Source organism: Oncorhynchus kisutch, linkage group LG23 (genome assembly GCF_002021735.2).
Source record: "Oncorhynchus kisutch isolate 150728-3 linkage group LG23, Okis_V2, whole genome shotgun sequence".
NCBI classification, from domain to species: domain Eukaryota; kingdom Metazoa; phylum Chordata; class Actinopteri; order Salmoniformes; family Salmonidae; genus Oncorhynchus; species Oncorhynchus kisutch.
The window spans coordinates 17,027,605-17,045,841 of NC_034196.2; the positions used below are offsets into that span (position 1 = coordinate 17,027,605).

General features: G+C 41.4%; 1 protein-coding gene across 2 annotated transcripts in view; it reads right to left on the reverse strand.

Moving 5' to 3' along the window:
• Positions 1 to 18,237, reverse strand: part of LOC109868386 (hamartin) — a 35,459-nt gene extending 17,222 nt beyond the window's left edge. Inside the window, exons 1-7 of one of the 2 annotated variants that reach the window (XM_020457907.2) lie at positions 18,010 to 18,237; positions 2,725 to 2,971; positions 2,464 to 2,567; positions 2,140 to 2,292; positions 1,806 to 1,950; positions 292 to 446; positions 68 to 141 (exon numbers count right to left, since the gene is read on the reverse strand). In XM_020457907.2, the coding sequence (XP_020313496.1) occupies positions 68 to 141; positions 292 to 446; positions 1,806 to 1,950; positions 2,140 to 2,292; positions 2,464 to 2,567; positions 2,725 to 2,833 (740 nt within the window). In that variant the 5' untranslated portion in view covers positions 2,834 to 2,971; positions 18,010 to 18,237. Of the gene's footprint in view, positions 1 to 67; positions 142 to 291; positions 447 to 1,805; positions 1,951 to 2,139; positions 2,293 to 2,463; positions 2,568 to 2,724; positions 2,972 to 16,999; positions 17,293 to 18,009 lie in introns of those variants that run through there. The other variant, XM_031802266.1, reaches the window with a different exon arrangement.

Genomic DNA, 18,237 nt, shown 5'->3' on the forward strand with positions numbered 1-18,237 from the left:
CTTGATTTGGTTGACAAAAAAATTGTATATAAACAAGAGTGAAGCTTGAGAGCTGTGATTGACTGACCTGGTGGGATCAAGCTCATGGTCCTTAGTTCCAGTCACTAGTTCCGGGTGTATACGGACGTGTTCCAGCATTGGCTGCAAAGAAAATGGGAAAGAACAAAAAATAATTACAGAACCATGTAGATACACATTCGTATTATATTTCTATGGGTATAATCTTTTCCTGAAGACAAATCATCATAATAAATGGAAGATTGATCAATTGAAACAGCTGTGATCTGTCACCTTCACCACTTCCTCAAAGGTGTCCATGTTCTCCTTCATGCTGTAGTGGGAGCGCAGGTAGGACACAAAGTTGCAGGGGTACATGCCGTAGAGGCGGTGGAAGAGCGAGTAGACGCTGGCGTGCAGGTGGATGAGGTATACCTCGGAGACGTGGCCTGGTGTAGGCAAGAAGAACAGGAGAGAACATGATATCAGGTCAGGGTCAGCAACGTGAACAAAAACAGTCCATCCAAAACCACACCTGGCTCTTGTCAGGTTCACCTAGGGGTCATGAAAAGGGTTGTACCAAAATTTTTGATGTATTAGAAAAAATGTATTATGCTTATGTTTTATTAATAGAAGGGGAGGGGTTAAAAGACCCCTCCCTCCTTACATTTATAGGGTTTTAGACTACTGATTAACAATAGATATATTCATTGTAGAAGTTTAGTATTGTTCTACATTTGTATTTTAGTTCTTTCTTTTTCTGCCTCATTATAAAGAGGCCCTTAGAACTCTGCAGGGGAGTGAAGGAGATAAGACTAGGTAAACATTCCACAATAAATTAACTTTGGGGGAAGGGGACATTTACTGCTAAGTGTTTAAAAGTAAAGGCCCTGTTTATACAGCTTTCTAGGCATGGTTTTGGTCCCAGGAGTAGAGGATGATGATATAGGCAGTGACATCACCAGGGTGTGACTCAGGGTTTAATAAAACCACTGGAGACCTTTTGTTGGATGCAGAACTTACTCGGCAACATTTGTGCTATGTTCCTGTTTGTCAACTTCTGTCTGCAATTGCATTAATAAAGGTTTTGAACGATTTAATTAAAGATAATGTCATAATGCTAATTTCACCAATGATTGACAAGGAAGGACGTAAGGAATGAAACACCAACACTCTACCATTTCCAATATTCTCATAGTGAGAGAATTTATTCACATAATACAAAAATCAGCCGCTTTAAGCTAGAGGTGTTGTTTTTTTGGCATTGGAGGCGTCTCAAACCACTACATCTGTCAATGTAACATTTCTGCATCTGCGGTGAAAGGTGTCAGAGATAGTCTGACATACGCCGCTCTGAGACATCCCGAAAATCTGTCCTCACAAAATCGTCGGTAGCCTCCGAACAGTTTGACCTACAAACTATTATGACCCCTTTATGGAAATATGACTTGTCTGAAGGTCCCCCGGAACAAGTTGAAAACATTTATGGAAGTACAGTATATATGGTGACCGTTTAGTGAAAAATACAAGGGGTTAAATACACAAAAAAAGGTTCCCCCATCTGTCTTATATCGCTCAGATATAGGATAGACACTTCAGAACAAACTTCTGGGGGGGGGGGGCCTATCTGTTGTTCCATATAGTGAATCTGTTATTCAATGAGTTTGTATGGTCCAATAGCAGTCAGGTCAAACTATTTATCAAATAACTTTAAAATCAAATAGCAAAATTATCCCTGGTATGATCTTCTTAAAACAATTCCATATAGCTTAGTACTGCCCTCAGCTCCTCAGTCTTTTTTAGATTACCTGGGTTCTTCAGGTTCCAGGAAGCCAGGCGTCCAAAGATGTCAAAGTACTCATACAGGTGTTGTTTGCCAGCCTGGGGGATCATGGGTAGCAGAGTGATCAACACCAGGACTCCAGTTATGAGGACCACAACGTCTGAATCCGTCTGGACACCAAGGAAAGAGAAACAGCTAACATGATACAAATTAAAGAGGTCCAAGACACTTGATATAATACGCCTGTGCTTCTTTGTATTCCTAGAACAAAAAAACATCTATTAAAAGAGACCTCTGTGGCTATATCTTTCCCTCCTACCTACAATAAAACATTCATTATTTTTTATTTATTTTTATACCTTGAGGCATTTGAGCAGCGAGAGCAGCAGCGGGTAGCGGGCGATCTTATGGATCCAGGACGGCTGCTTGCGGACTACGTGGCCAAGCAGAGTGAGGGTGGGCAGCCGGCAGGCCTGTTTGGTCATACACTCGTTCATCTTGTCCAGCAGGTGCTGTGGTGGGCAAATTAGAAACAGCATTGGGCTTTAAGACTCATTCTATTCATTGTTACTTAATGTTTTATGATTTGTTTTGATCAATTATGGAGAGTTAAAGTTATTTAATTAACAACAGGTGGAAAATGGGAGTACATTAAGGTGATGGGGGTGTAAGGCAGGTCTCACCTTATCATGTGGCTCTCTGACTGACGAGAGGATATGCATGGCCTGGGCCGAGTTAGTCTCCAAGAAGTAGTCCACCAGTCCATTCAGCAGCATTGACCCTCGCTCTGCACAGAGAGGAGAATGAACATAGTTCCAACATCCACATTAAGGCCCACAATATGGCTGCAAAATAGCATTTGCCATAGCCCTCTATTACAGAGTACAGGATAAAAGGATGACTGTTCAAGTCCAAAAACACCATATTAAAAGCAGAGTTCTCACCAGTGCTGAGGTGCTCATTGATAAGGCCTTTGATCTCCTCCAGTTGGCGTATGTCAGAGGACTCCAGGAGAGGGAGGAGGTCCCCAACGTTGGGCTGCTCTCTGGCCATGTTGACAGCGGAGGGTGAGGTGGTGGCAGACAGTCTCCGTCAAGGCCTGGAGGGCAGGGGGTGTCCCAGTCGTCTCTCTCACAGCGTCCTGCCTGGAGGGCTCCCTGGGCCTCCGGCCAATACAGTCTCCAGGCACCACTACAGGACAGGGCAAGCAACAGGACAGTAAAGGGTCAAACCTGACTCAGGACAAGTTAGAGAACTTCAGTGATACTTTTGGTAGTGTATGTGGACAGCTGCTAGTCGAACATCTCATTCCAAAATCATGGGCATTACTATGGAGTTGGTCCTCCCTTTGATGCTAAAACAGCCTCCACTCTTCTGGGAAGGCTTTCCACTAGATGTTGGAACATTGCTGCGGGGACTTGCTTCTATTCAGCCACAAGCACATTAGCAAGATCGGCACTGATGTTGAGCGATTAGGCCTGGCTCGTAGTCAACGTTCCAACTCATCCCAAAGGTGTTTGATGGGGTTAAGGTCAAGCCTCTGTGCAGGCAAGTCAAGTTCTTTCACACCGATCTCGACAAACCATTTCTGTATGGACCTCGCTTTGTGCACAGGGGCATTGTCATGCTGAAAGAGGAAAGGGCCTTCCCCAAACTTTTGCCACAAAGTTAGAAGCACAGAATTTTCTAGCACGTCATTGTATGCTGTAGCGTTAAGATGTCCCTTCTAGAGGTCGACCGATTAATCGTAATGGCCGATTATTTAGGGCCGGTTTCAAGTTTTCATACCTATCGGAAATCAGTATTTTAGGGCACCGATTAAAAAATTATATATTTTTACACCTTTATTTAATCTTTATTCAAATAAGTGTTCAGTCAGTATTGTTGTAATTGTCAGTATTACAAATCATTTTTATTTTATTTTTATTTAAATCTCCAATAAATCGGTATCGGCGTTGAAAAATCAGAAACGGTCAACCTCTAGTACCGTCACTGGAACTAAGGGGCCTAGACCGTACTATGAAAAACAGCCCCAGACCATTATTCCACCTCCACCAAACTTTAATTGGCACTATGAATTCTGGCAGGTAGCGTTCTCCTGGCATCCACCAAACCCAGATTTGTCTGTTGGACTGCCAGTTGGTGAAGTGTGATTCATCACTCCAGAGAATGCATTTCCAATAGCGGCGAGCTTTACACCACTCCAGCCGACACTTGGCATTGCACATGGAGATCTTAAGTTTGTGTGCGGCTGCTCAGCCATGGAAACCCATTTCATGTAGCATCCAACGAACAGTCCTTGTGCCGACGTTGCTTCCAGAGGCAGTATGGAACAACACATACTATTAGTATGTGTTGCAACCAAGGACTGAAGATTTTTACATCGATACACGCTTCAGCGTCCCGTTCTGTGAGCTTGTGTGGCCTACAATTCACGGCTGAGCCACTATTGCTCGTAGACATTTCCATTTCATAATAACAGCACTTACAGTTGACTGGGGCAGCTCTAGCTGGGCAGAAATTTGACTGACTTGTTGGGTGGCATCCTATGACAGTGATGCGTTGAAAGTCACTGAGCTCTTCAGTTAGGCCATTGTACTGCCAATGTCCAACTATGGAGATTGCATGGCTTGTGTGCTCTATTTTATACACCTGTCTGCAACGGGTATGGCTGAAATAGCCAAATCCACTTATTTGAAGGGGTGTCCACATCCTCTTGGCCATGTAGTGTATGTAGGCTATTAGATAAAACATTCTAGAAAAGCATCAATTGCAGCCCAATACCACATGATTATGACCCTCACATAGCCTAATCTAAAAAGTCATAGTGTACTGACAAAATGTAGGACATGTTCTAAGTGGCCTTTAGACTAGCTACATACATATTGGTATTATTAGGCTTGTTACAATGCAGTTCCTGTGCAAAGGGTATAAATAAGTTAACCGGTAGGTACCAATGGTAGTTTTGATAACGCCATGTGAAATCTACCACACTAGTTCTAAAGCAGTGACAAATTCAAAGAAATTTGCTCTGACCACATTTGGCCCACTGGAACAGACAAAAACATAATATGAATAATCTCTATGATATCTGCACCCACCATCTACCACAACGGTTTGCCATAATATTCTGTGAGTGTTATCACAGAACTTCTCCTCCCAGTGACTCAACCTTCCAAAGGAAAAGAGGCCATAAATAATCATAATAGACAGGTCATTATCCCCAGGGGAGGTCTTAACACCGCTCTCCCCTCAACATCTAGCCTCCACAGTCTAATGAAGGCAAGCCACAACACAACCAACCAGAGCAGAAAGAACCTAAAAATCAGTAGGTCATACTACGTTCATTGAAGCTTTATTCTCAAATCAGGCCACACCCCTGGTCTCAATATTTTGGACAAAACGGCAAGCATTATTATTAACTCGTATTCCCACTCCAGTGACATTATTACATTAAGCCTATGTCTTACCCTCCATCCTGTAACTAGGCTACTCTCCTGAGTCAGTGTGTGCACCTGCTGAGAAGGTTGACAGGCAGCCACAACTGTTAGACATCACTGTTCTGAGGCACTCACCCACTAGTCTCCAAGGGGTCAATTAGCTCCTTAGTCTTAGTGTTAGGCTGGGTGTGTTGAATTAAATTAAAGTGTTTTCAATGTTTAATGTCTTGCAGGACCAGGGCCACAATCAGTGGCACAAACAGGAACAACCCTCAGTGACTTCAAGCAGCAGCAGTGGCTCCGGGACACTCAGGAAGAGCCTTTTTGCAGCCCCATGAACTTCCATATAAACACCGGAAATTACATTTAGCTGTGTACAAGCTGTTAAAAGGGTAGGTAGCACAAACAACCACATGTAACATATGGATTTTTCAAGTTGTCTATTTTTCAAGTTACTACATAAAACTGATCTGAACGCCAAAGTCATGTCGGAAAATGTCAGAAGCTTATTCCCTATAATATAAACTCCAATAGACATAACTTCAAATATGTAACTTCACTCATGACTACTGGTTTCAATAAATTAAATTCTGAATGTATTGTTACAACTTGCAAAGTTGCTAGCCAACTAACGATATGTTAGCAGTGCATAAGTCAGACAGTCGCTATCAACCCCTAGCTTACAGCTACATTAAAGTAAACCAGTGTTTTGGAAATGCATAACTCCATCATACCAGTTATCAAAGAGTGTTATCTATATGCAGTTATCTTAGCCAGCATCTTAGCCTAGCCAACCACCACAGTTATGGTCAGCAATCTAGAGCCCAACTACAGGAGACCAGCTAGAACACAACAAAAACATAACCGCAGATTCAAAGCAAAGAGAGAACAGAGACTTACAGATTAATGGCTGGGGCCTATCCCATGGCAAAACGTTTAACTTCTTGGTGACAGGGGGACAGTATTGAGTAACTTGGATGAATAAGGTGCCCAGAGTGAACTGCCTGCTACTCTGTCCCAGATGCGAATACATGCATATTATTAGTAGTATTGGATAGAAAACTCTGAAGTTTCTAAAACTGTTTGAATGATGTCTGTGAGTATAACAGAACTCATATGGCAGGTAAAACCTGAGAAAAATCCAACCAGGAAGTGGGAAATCTGAGGTTTGTAGTTTCTCAACTCTTTGCCATTCCAATGTAAATGGGGTCATATTGCACTTCCTAAGGCTTCCACTAGATGTCAACAGTCTTTAGAACTTTGTTTCAGGCTTCTACTATGAAGTGGGGGCGAATGAGCTAGGTGTCTGGCAGAGTGCCACAGGCTCGTGAGGCGTGGTCACAAGAGAGTTTAGCTCTCGTTCCATTGCTTTTCTACAGACAATGGAATTCTCCGGTTGGAACATTATTGAAGATTTATGATAAACATCCTAAAGATTGATTCTATACTTAGTTTGACAAGTTTCTACGACCTGTAATAACTTTTTGTCCAACGTTCGTCTGGACCTGAGCGCGCATTTGAATTTGTTTAACAAACGCCCTAACAAAAGAAGCAGTTGCATTATGGAGAAGTATAACACTTGTATTTTCATCAACATTTATGAGTATTTCTGTAAATTGATGTGGCTCTCTGCACAGTCACCGCATGTTTTATAACTACTGAACGTAATGCGCCAACATTCATGTGTAACATGAAGTCCTACGAGTGTCATCTGATGAAGATCAAAGGTTAGTGATTCATTTTCTCTATTTGTGCTTTATTTTGACTCCTCTCTTTGGCTGGAAAAATGGCTGTGTTTTTCTGTGACTTGGTGGTGACCTAACAATCGTTTGTGGTGCTTTCGCTGTAAAGCCTTTTTGAAATCAGACACTGTGGCTGGATAAACAAGAATTGTATCTTTTAAATGGTGTAAAATACTTGTATGCTTGAGGAATTTTAATTATGAGATGTTTGTTGTTTTGAATTTGGCGCCCTTCACTTTCACTGGCTGTTGGCGAGGTGGGACGTTACCATCCCACATATCCCAGAGAGGTTAAAGGAGCACAGGTTGATTTAGCTACCACTGCAGGGGGGTGGGCACCCCACCGGGCTGAAAGAGTAAGGGAAATCCAAAATAGATAGATTCCAGATGTCCAAGGTGGAAAAAATTACAAAACTCCCATAGCCTACTTCACAGAGAACATGTCAAAAAGCAGACAAAACAAAAAAGGAGACAGACAAGGTACTACACATTTAAAGCAAGCAGGTATGATTTTCTCCGTTGTGAGCCCATGGCAAAAAGCCATCATAGCCTGACCTAACGGGTCCCCACTAGACAACACAACCACAAGGTCTGTGAAGAGCATGCTGCATGGCTGCACGTACACAAGGAGCAGATGGGGCACATCACACTTCCTCGTGATTGGTGGATTGTAACTCAAACACACTTGGTCTGAAATGCAATTACATGCTAGCATGGCTAGTGGCTAACATTTGCCAGCTTGAGCTAGCTACCGAGCTAGCGTCTGAACTCTGTAGCACTAAGTACTTCACTGTCACCGTGGGGAAATGTTGCAGTATCATGTACACATTTAAAGTGGCGTTTAAATAGAGTAAACAAATAAATGACAATACAAAATAGCTACATAAAAAAAATATATATGTGATGGCGGCGACAGAGATGGTCACCTCGCTTCAGGTCCTTAAAAAACAAACAAATGAATGCATAGTTTCTTATGTATTATTTCTTACATTGTTAGCCCAGAAAATCTCAAGTGCTATAACATACAGCCTGGAAGAACCATTGGATATAAAAGCGACATCAATTTGCCAAAATTACAACCAGGAATACGACTTTCCCCGAAGCAGATCCTTTGTTCGGACCTCCACCCTGGACATGGGACCTTATCCCTGAGGCCGACCCAAAACAGCGCGGTCGCCGCAGGAGAGGCAGACGGAGCGGCATACTGGTCAGACTTAGAAGGCGAGCACACCATCCACCGTTTTTACGAACATATTACTCGCCAATGTCCAATCTCTAGACAACAAGGTGGACGAAATTAGGGCACAAGTTGCCTTCCAGAGAGACAGAGATTGTAACATTCTCTGTTTCACAGAAACATGGCTCACTAGGGATATGTTGTCAGAGTCAGTACAGCCACCCGGTTTCTTCATGCATTGCGCCAACAGAAAGAAACATCTCTCTGGTAAAAGGAAGGGCGGGGGTGAATGCCTTGTGATTAACGACTCATGGTGTAATCATAACATACAGGAACTCAAGTCCTTTTGTTCACCTGACCTAGAATTCCTTACAATCAAATGCCGACCGCATTATCTACCAAGAGAATTCTCTTCGATTCGTCACAGCCATGTATATTCCCCCCCAAGCAGACACCTTGACGGCCCTAAAGAACTTCACTGGACTCTATGTAAACTGGAAACCATATATCCTGAGGCTGCATTTATTGTAGCTGGGGATTTTAACAAAGCTAATCTGAGAACAAGGCTTCCTAAATTCTATCAGCATATCAAATGCGTGACATGAGCTGGTAGAATTGTGGACCATTGCTACTCAAAATTCCACGATGCACACAAAGCACTCCCTTCGGCAAATCTGACCATAACTACATTTGGTTGCTACCAGCCTATAGACAGAAACTAAAACAGGAAACACCCGTGCTCAGGTCTATCCAACGCTGGTCTGACCAATTGGATTCCACGCTTCAAGATTGTTTCGATCACGTGGACTGGGATATGTTCCGGGTAACCTCAGACAATAACATTGACGTATAAGCTGACTCGGTAAGAGAGTTTATTAGCAAGTGCATCGGTGTTGTACCAACTGTGACTATTAAAACCTGCCCTAACCAGAAACCGTAGATTGATGGCAGCATTCACGCAAACCACTGCTTTTAATCATGGCAAGGCGACTGGAAACATGACCGAATACAAACAGTGTAGCTATTCCCTCCGTAAGGCAATCAAACAAGCAGTGTCACAAAGTAGAGTCACAATTCAGCGGCTCAAACACGAGACGTATGTGGCAGGGTCTACAGTCAATCACATTACAAAAAGAAAACCAGCCCCGTCGGACATCGACACCTTGCTCCCAGACAAATTAAACAAATTCTTTGGTCCCAAATGGGTCTTCCAAATGGACAATGACCCCAAGCGTACTTCCTAAGTTGTGGCAAAATGGCTTAAGGACAACAAAAGTCAAGCTATTGGAGCGGCCATCACAAAGCCCTGACCTCAAGCCCATAGAAAATGTGTTGCAGAACTGAAAAACCGTGTGCGAGCAAGGAGGCATACAAACCTGACTCAGTTACACCAGCTCTATCACGAGGAATGGGCCAACATTCACCCAACTTATTGTGGGAAGCTTGTGGAAGGCTACCCGAAACTTAACCCAAGTTAAACAATTTAAAGGCGATGCTACCAAATACTCATTGAGTGTATGTAAACTTCTGACCCGCTGGGAATATGTTGAAAAAAATAAAAGCTGAAATAAATCACTCTCCTATTATTCTGACATTTCACATTCTTAAAAAAAGTGGTGATCGTAACTGACCTAAAACAGGGAATTTTTTACTAGGATTAAATGTCAGGAATTGTGAAAAACTGTGTTTAAATGTACTTGGCTAAGGTGTATGTAAACTTCTGACTTCAACTGTATATTGGTCATGGCTCCTGAGCGGCGCACAGCAGGATTGCCTTGCAGTTCTCCAGCTGTATCCACTGAAAGCGAGCAAGGTTCAAGGCATGAGGACAGGGGACATGGGATGTGCCGATGAGCAGCGCACAGAATACAGACCTAACCCGTCGGGAAGGGAGGAGGGAGGGGGTCCAGATTTCTAAGGGACCTTCTTGCAGTTCCTACCGCTTCCACTGGATGTCAACAGTCTTTAGAAATTGGTTGAGGTTTTTCCTTTGTGTAATGAAGAAGTACGGCCATCCGAGGGTAACTTGAAGTGTACTGTTAGATAGAGGAACGTGACCAGAAAGCTAGCTAGTTTGTTTTCCTCCTATATTTAACACAGATCATCCCGTCTTCAATTTGATCGATTATTTACGTTAAAAAATACCTAAAGTTGTATTACAAAAGTAGTTTGAAATGTTTTGGCAAAGTTACAGGTAACTTGAGATATTTTGTAGTCACGTTGCGCAAGTTGGAAACTGTGTTTTTCTGGATTAAACGCGCCAAATAAATGGACATTTTGGATATAGACGGAATTAATCAAACAAAAAAGGACAATGTGATGTTTATGGGACATATTGGAGTGCCAACAAAAGAAGCTCGTCAAAAGGTAAGGCGATATATATATTTTTATTTCTGCATTTTGTGTCGCGCCTGCAGAGTTCAAATATGCTTCTTCGTTTACTATTGTGCTATCCTCAGATAATAGCATCGTTTCCTTTCGCCGAAAAGCCTATTTGCAATCTGACATGTTGGCTGGATTCACAACAAGTGTAGCTTTAATTTGGTATCTTGCATGTGTGATTTCAAGAAAGTTTGATTTTTATAGTAATTTATTTGAATTTGGCGCTCTGCATTTTCACTGGCTTTTGGCCAGGTATCCCAGAGAGGTTTTAACAAAATACTGATAAAAAAATACTTTCAAAATGCCAATGTTTATTTAGTTACGGATCCATAACGAATTACTATGGGAATAAATATCACTGAATTACAGAAATATTGGAACAAAGTTGTCTATTGAAGGTAAACAAATGGTTTCTTACTGAAAAATACTATTTCAAACACACACAGTCACGTTGTACAGCACCATTATGGCTATTAGCAGGTAGCTGGACAATAAACATGCTTAGGAGGAGGGTAGGGGGAGAATTATATCGTCAAATGTATTTCTTAGGTTGGCTGTATCACAACCGGCCATGATTTGTTGCAATTTCAGTTTAATCCACCAGAAAAGCCTAAACAAATAATACAACAAAAAGTATTAGTATTATTATCACAGCCGACCATGATTGGGAGTCCCATAGGGCGGCGCACAATTGGCCCAGCGTTTCTCCCTCTAAAAACATAAATATATTATTTGGCCCTTCATTCAAATTACAATCACTCACTTTAATTTAAAAAACAAAACAAATGAACCTCCAAAATATCATAATATCTTATCAAGTTGATGGCACAGTCATATAGCCGGAAATTACATCAAGCTGAGTGACTCATTCATAGCTTTGGATCAAAATAAATAAGTACCAACAATCTTTCTGATAGTATTTAATAAATACATGTTTTGGTTATCCTGACCTGGACACCATGTACAGTATTAAAATAGCCCATTATGGCCCATTAGCAGGACAATATACCTTTATCAACATCTCTCTATACTTTGTGGATGGGGCCTCCCCAGTGGCGCAGCTGTCTAAGTCACCGCATCACAGTGCAAAATGCGTTGCTGCAGGTACCCGTGCCGGCCGCCACCGGGAGACCCATGAGCCGGCACGACACAGGGATTCTTTAGCTAAATAGCCCAGTACCGTAGCCTACTCTCGACCAACTTGTTGTACAGCACCATATTTTCCATTCCATCCTAACAGAAACCCAGTTTTTTTTTTTTTGAATAGAACACCATAATATTAAGCAAAATTTCTTAAAATCAGTTCCATATATTATGTTCTTACAAAAAAAGGTTTTAAATTCTCTAGTACAGCCACTATTGAAGGCTATCAAATGCTTCTCAAAAAAGGCCTCTGGTGGTCAAATTAGCATTAATGGTACCAGTGGTTGGCACTTAAATAATGTGCCATAGAATTCTGCGGCACCATGCATGCTGTGCCGCAGTACGCTGCCACTTTTAAAAGGACAAACCACTGTACAGGGTGTGGCTTAGGTTTTATATTTTTTTAGTCTTGAGGGCAAGACTCAAAACTACAACCTTAAAATCTCATCCAAGCATGTATATTTGACTCCAAGTACCTTGTGTGCTGTGGTGAATCCTTCTTCGCATATTTTCCTGGCTGACAGTGGAATTGCCAAACCAACAAACAATACAAAAAAATTAAATACTATAGCCGAAAGATTTGTAAAAGTCAGTATAGTAGTCAACATTAAAAGACCCCAGCTTTTTGAGTAGAGAAGATCCTCCATATGGTGTTGACAAATAGTGCATTGTAGGTAGTTTAGATGATATCCGTAAATACATTCATAAATGTAATATCTCAAAAACACACTTGTTTGTACTACCAGATTGTGACGATAACTAAGTTACTAAGTATTTGACCACACTATGTTGTTAAATTGGTGTGGTAAAAACTCATGCTTCCTCCCGTTTAAGCACCACCCTCACTCTCATAAATAACCAGAAACAAAATCTATTATAATTTTTATTTAACTAGGCAAATCAGTTAAGAACAAATTTTTATTACAATCACGGCCTACCCTGGCCAAACCCGGACAATGCTGGGCCAATTGAGCGCCGCCATATGGGTCTCCCAATCACGGACGGATGTGATACAGCCTGGATTCAAATCAGGGACTGTAGTGATGTCTCTTGCACCGAGATGCAGTGCCTTAGGCAAGAGGTGTCACTACAGTGCAAGAGGCATCACTGAAGCATTATAGTTAGCTCAATTCATTTGAAGCAGCCATTGGGTATGTTCTATGGACTCAACTGGACTAGAATGTTATAATAATTCTGTCATTTCCTAGTTGTGCTCTCCACAATCTGAGACAATGGACCTAGTTGTAAGGGAGGGAGGATGAGTTAGCTAGGCTAATTAGTGCAATAGACTACTTGCGCAAAGGGAGACCCTATCTAGCCTACTACAATTTGCATCAACTTATTTCAGAGTAGCTAGCTGCAGTGCTTTCTGAAATTATTTACACCCAATTGGCTTTTTCCACATTTTCTTGTTAAAGACTGAATTTAAAATAGTTTAAACTGAGTTATGTTGTCACTGGCCTACACTGCATAGCCCATAATGTCAAAGTGGAATGATGTTTTTTAATAAAATTTAAAAAAGCTGAAATGTCTTGAGTCAATAAGTATTCAACTTCTATGTTATGGCAAGCCTAAATAAGTTCAGGAGTAAACATGTCACAATTTGCATGGGCTCACTCGGTGCAATAGTGTTTAACATGATTTTTTAACAACTACCTCATCTCTGTACCCCACACATACATTTAATTGTAAAGGTCCCTCAGGTAAGGCAGTGAATTTCAAACAGATTCAACCACAAAGACCAGGGAGGTTTTCTAATTCCTCGCAACGAAGGGCACCTATCGGTAGATGGGTAAAATAAAAACAGACATTGAATATCCCTTTCAGGTATATCCCCAATTACACTTTGGATGGTGTATAAATACACTTAGTCACTACAACGATACAGGTGTCCTTCATAACTCAGTTGCTAGAGAGGAAGAAAACAGCTCAAGGATTTACAGTTTAATAATGGCTGTGATAGTAACACATCCGCCACACTGATCCTCAAACGGGGGCCCCGCAGGGGTGCGTGATCAATCCCCTCCTGTACTCCCTGTTCACTCATGACTGAATGGTCAGGCACGACTCCAACACCATCATTAAATTTGCAGATGACAACCCTGATCACCGACGAGACAGCCGATAGGGATGAGGTCAGAGACTTGGCTGTGTGGTGTCAGGACAACAACCCCACCATCAACATGATAAAGACAAAGGAGATGATTGTGGACTACAGGAAAAGGAGGTCCTAGCACACCCCCATTCTCATCAACAGGGCTGTAGTGGAGCAGGTCGAGAGCGTCAAGTTCCTTGGTGTCCACATCACCAACAAACTAACATGGTCCAAGCACACCAAGACAGTCGTGAAGATGGCACGACAAAACATATTCCCCCTCAGGGGACTGAAAAGATTTGGCATGTGTCCTCAGATCCTCAAAAGGTTCTACAGTTGCACCATCAAGAGCAACTGGTTGCATCACTGCCTGGTATGGCAACTGCTCGGCCTCCGACCGCAATGCACTACAGAGGGTAGTGCATACGGCCCTGTACATCAGTGGGGCCACGCTTCCTGCCTTCCAGCACCTCAAAACCAGGCAGTTTCAGAGGAAGGCCCTAAAAATGGTCAAAGACTCCAGTCTATGACTAGGGTGGCTGTTCTCTCAGTCTACCGCATGGCAAATGGTACCGGAGCACCAAGTCTAGGTCCAAGAGGTTTCTAGACAGTTTCTACCCCCAAGCCATAAGACTCTTGAACATCTAATCAAATGGCTACCCAGACTATTTGCATTGCCTCATCCCCCCTCGACTAACCAGTGCCCCCGCACATTGACACTGTACCGGTACCCCCTGTATATAGCCTCGCTATTGTTATTTACTGCTGCTCTTTAATTATTTGCTACTGTTATTTTTTTTACTTAACACTTATTTTTTTTGTAAAACTGCATTGTTGGTTAAGGGCTTGTAAGCATTTCACTGTAAGGTCTGTTTTTGATGCTTCGATGTCGGCTCTTCCTATCATTGTGAAGCAGAATTCACCAAGCGTTGGATGGTTCACCCACTAATAGGGAACGTGAGCTGGGTTTAGACCGTCGTGAGACGGTGTGTGTCTGTGTCAAAGGACAGCTGTGGTGGCATAAGGCATGAGTACAGTGATGTCAGTGATGTCAACTGATAAACAAATGGAAAAAAAAATAACAAATAAAATCCAGCACTGTGAGTCACTGTTCATCAGCTGGCATTGTATTTGGCGCATGTGACAAATAACAAATTTGATTGGAGAAAACTGAGCATGAATCAACATTGTAGTTACTCCACAATACTAACCTAATTGACAGAGTGAAAAGAAAGCCTACATAGAATAAAATTATTCCAAAACATGCATCCTGTTTGCAACAAGGCACTAAAGTAATACTGTAAAAAAAAAAATCTGGCAAAGCAATTCCCTTTTTGTCCTGAATACAAAGTATTATGTTTGGGGCAAATCCAATGACACACATTACCATTACACACATCTACTTAAATCTATGGCAAGACCTGAAAATAGTTGTCTAGCAATGATCAACAATCGATTTGACAGAGTTGGAAGAATTTTCTCAAGAATAATGGGAAAATATTGCACAATCCACCACAATGACTCAGTGGTGTTAATACTTATGTAAATTACATCGGTAAATTAGATTTCTTTCAATAAATTCACTAGAATTTCTATTAAAATGTTTTCATTATACGGTATTTTGTGAGTAGATGGGTGAAAAAAAATGTATTTATCCATTTTGAAATTGAGGCTGTAACAACAAAATGTGGAATAAGTCAAGGGTTATGAATACTTTCTGAAGGCACTGTCAATCCCAAATACACAAAGAAAATAAATAATAATTATGTTATGTAGCTAGCTAAGCCTTTTTTATTTACAGTTAATAAGCTATAGTATGGTCATCTACTGTAGTTAGTATTGCACAGTATGCTGACATTTCGGTACTTTTTCAATACTAGAACATGAAAAACTGTTTGGTACTAGAATGTCACTTTACAATGCAAGAATCCAGCCTACAAAGCTGGAAGCTACTGGTAACTTTCCTTGCTAGCTCACAGCTGAAGCTAAAAAAAAATCTATTCACTATCCTAGTACTTTGTGATACCATAACGCAAAATGCCACCAAAACCATATTAATTTTCAGTTTCTCGCTCACGTCTCTTCCAAAGATGATCCATTGTCTCAGCGAACTGACAGAGAATCTCAATTGCATTCAACTCCTCTCCCCTCCTCAAAACCCATTGTTTGAAAAAGTCAGAGGTCCCTCTCCTCTGACCTCCTCCAATGGGTTTTAAGGAGGCGAGAAGAGAGGAGTATGCAATATGATTGCTGCGTGTGTGGACGTGTTTAACTATTCTTGTGGGGACCAGAAGTCCTCACAAGAAAAGTAAACAAACTAAAATTGTATCAACTGGGGACATTTTGTGTCCCCACAAGGTCAAATGCTATTTCTAAAGGGTTAAGGTTAGAATTAGGGTTAGGTTTTGGGGTTAGGAGCTAGGGTTAGTTTTAGGGTTAGGAGCTAGAGTAAGAGTACGGCTTAGGTTTATGGTTAGGGAAAATAGGATTTTAAATGAGACGGAATTGTGTGTCCCCACAAGTTTAGCTGTACAAGACTGTGTGTGTGTGAGAGAGAGTGAAAAGAGAATAGGTCTCAGATGGGCCACCCCCTCTTACCTCGTGAATGACGACATTACTGGTTAAAGAGACAGGATACACTTTTATATAAATCTATGCAAAGGTTGTTGATCAGTACAATAAAAGACCCAAAAGGAAGGGAAACAGATTGTCATCTGTAGCCCCATGAAATAAGCCAAAACAAGCTCAATAACTCAATACATGCACACACTTCTTGAAAGATTTACCATTCAATTAAATTATTACCATTGGGTGTTCTGTAGTTAGATTGTTTTTACTAAAGTCAAATTGGTTGTTGAATTGATTCATTAACGCATACATGCCTCTGAAATGTTGACATAATTTTTTTTGAATGTAATGATATTGAACTAATAGTGTGACTTCAGCTAATATGCCTTCTTTTTTTGCTGTGGTATCAAGTATCCTAGTGCTAAACCTGGTATCGAAGTCAGAATTTTGGTATGGTAACAACAGAAGATGCTTAGTAAAATTAGGATTGCAGTAGCTTTAGCCTAATAATGGACTAAAGGAGCCTAACATTACTGTTTATAGTCCAAGGACCTTACATGTTCTGTTTAGAGGTGAATTGGCTGACAGCTAAACGTGAATCGACTGTCAATTGCGGTACTGTCCTAAAAACAAAGCACTCTACTTCCATATTACATACAAAATATACACTTACTGTACAACCAAGGTTGGCGACACCTTAATTGGGGAATACGGGCTCATAGTAATGGCCGGAATAATGGAACGGTATGCAATACATTAACATGGTTTCCATTTGGTTGATACAATTCCATTCCAGCCACGAATATGAGCAATCCTCCCCTCAGCAAAACACCGTTTTAACACAGTATTTTTCAGGGACAAGTCGGCATCAGTCCTCGTTAACACACAGGTGTTCGAAGACGCAGATAGCCAATTAGCACAGTTACGAGATAAAAAAGTATAGCTGATGATGAAAAATAGGCTCCTTATGTTTCCAAAACTGTACCAATTCAATGCGTTTTGACGTTCAGAACGAACATCGGGCTCTTAAAGTATCTTCTGGCCGGAGAAGTTATCTTCAATGGGCGCTGAAGGTAGTTAGCTAGCGTCTATGAATGGGTTAGCTTTAGCCTAGCTAGCTAGCTTGACGTGAGATGTAGCTACGTTACGCCTCAATATTTGCTCAGGAGGTGACGCAGAAAGCAGCTGCAACATTTCAAGAAGTTGCAGCTGAATACAAAATGGTTAGTAACATCATTCACTGTAACTAAGCTCGCTATGACAGTCAAATGCTAGCTAGCTGGCTGTGTCGCCAGCTATCTGGAATGACCACTGAATGTCGTAAACAACTCAGGGGAACAATGGCCAGGGTTTTTGTTGTTTTAGCCGATTGTTTTACAGGAATTATTATTGGTAAGCTGAAAACGATTTCAACATATGCATATTCATGAAAGTAGCGATGACTCAAACCATTATTGTCAGTGTCTGTAGAAATATAATACGTCATTTGGCTAACGGTAGCTGTCATTCAGAAAAACTAGTCATTACCGACAACTACCTAGAGAAAAAAAAATAGATATTTGACAGTCATGAAAGAGCATCAGAAATTCCTAATAATGCACACACCTTACACGAACACGATTTTTTCCCGTTTGAAATTCACCAGTATATATTTCTATAAATCAATAAAATGGACCTGTTTACCTGTTAGAGTCTCTACACTCCACAGGGCGCCGCCATCTTGAACACATCACAGCCCATCCCTCTTTAATCAACCTCCGCTGACTCGCACGCAAAGTAATCCCTTATTAGCGAGCCATTCAGAATCTGACACTGACTAGTCTATTTACCTAAATAATGCTACAGCTAGGCTCATTTAAATACTTCCATTCTGCTTCAATCATATTTCAGTGCACCGCACTCGTGTCCTCA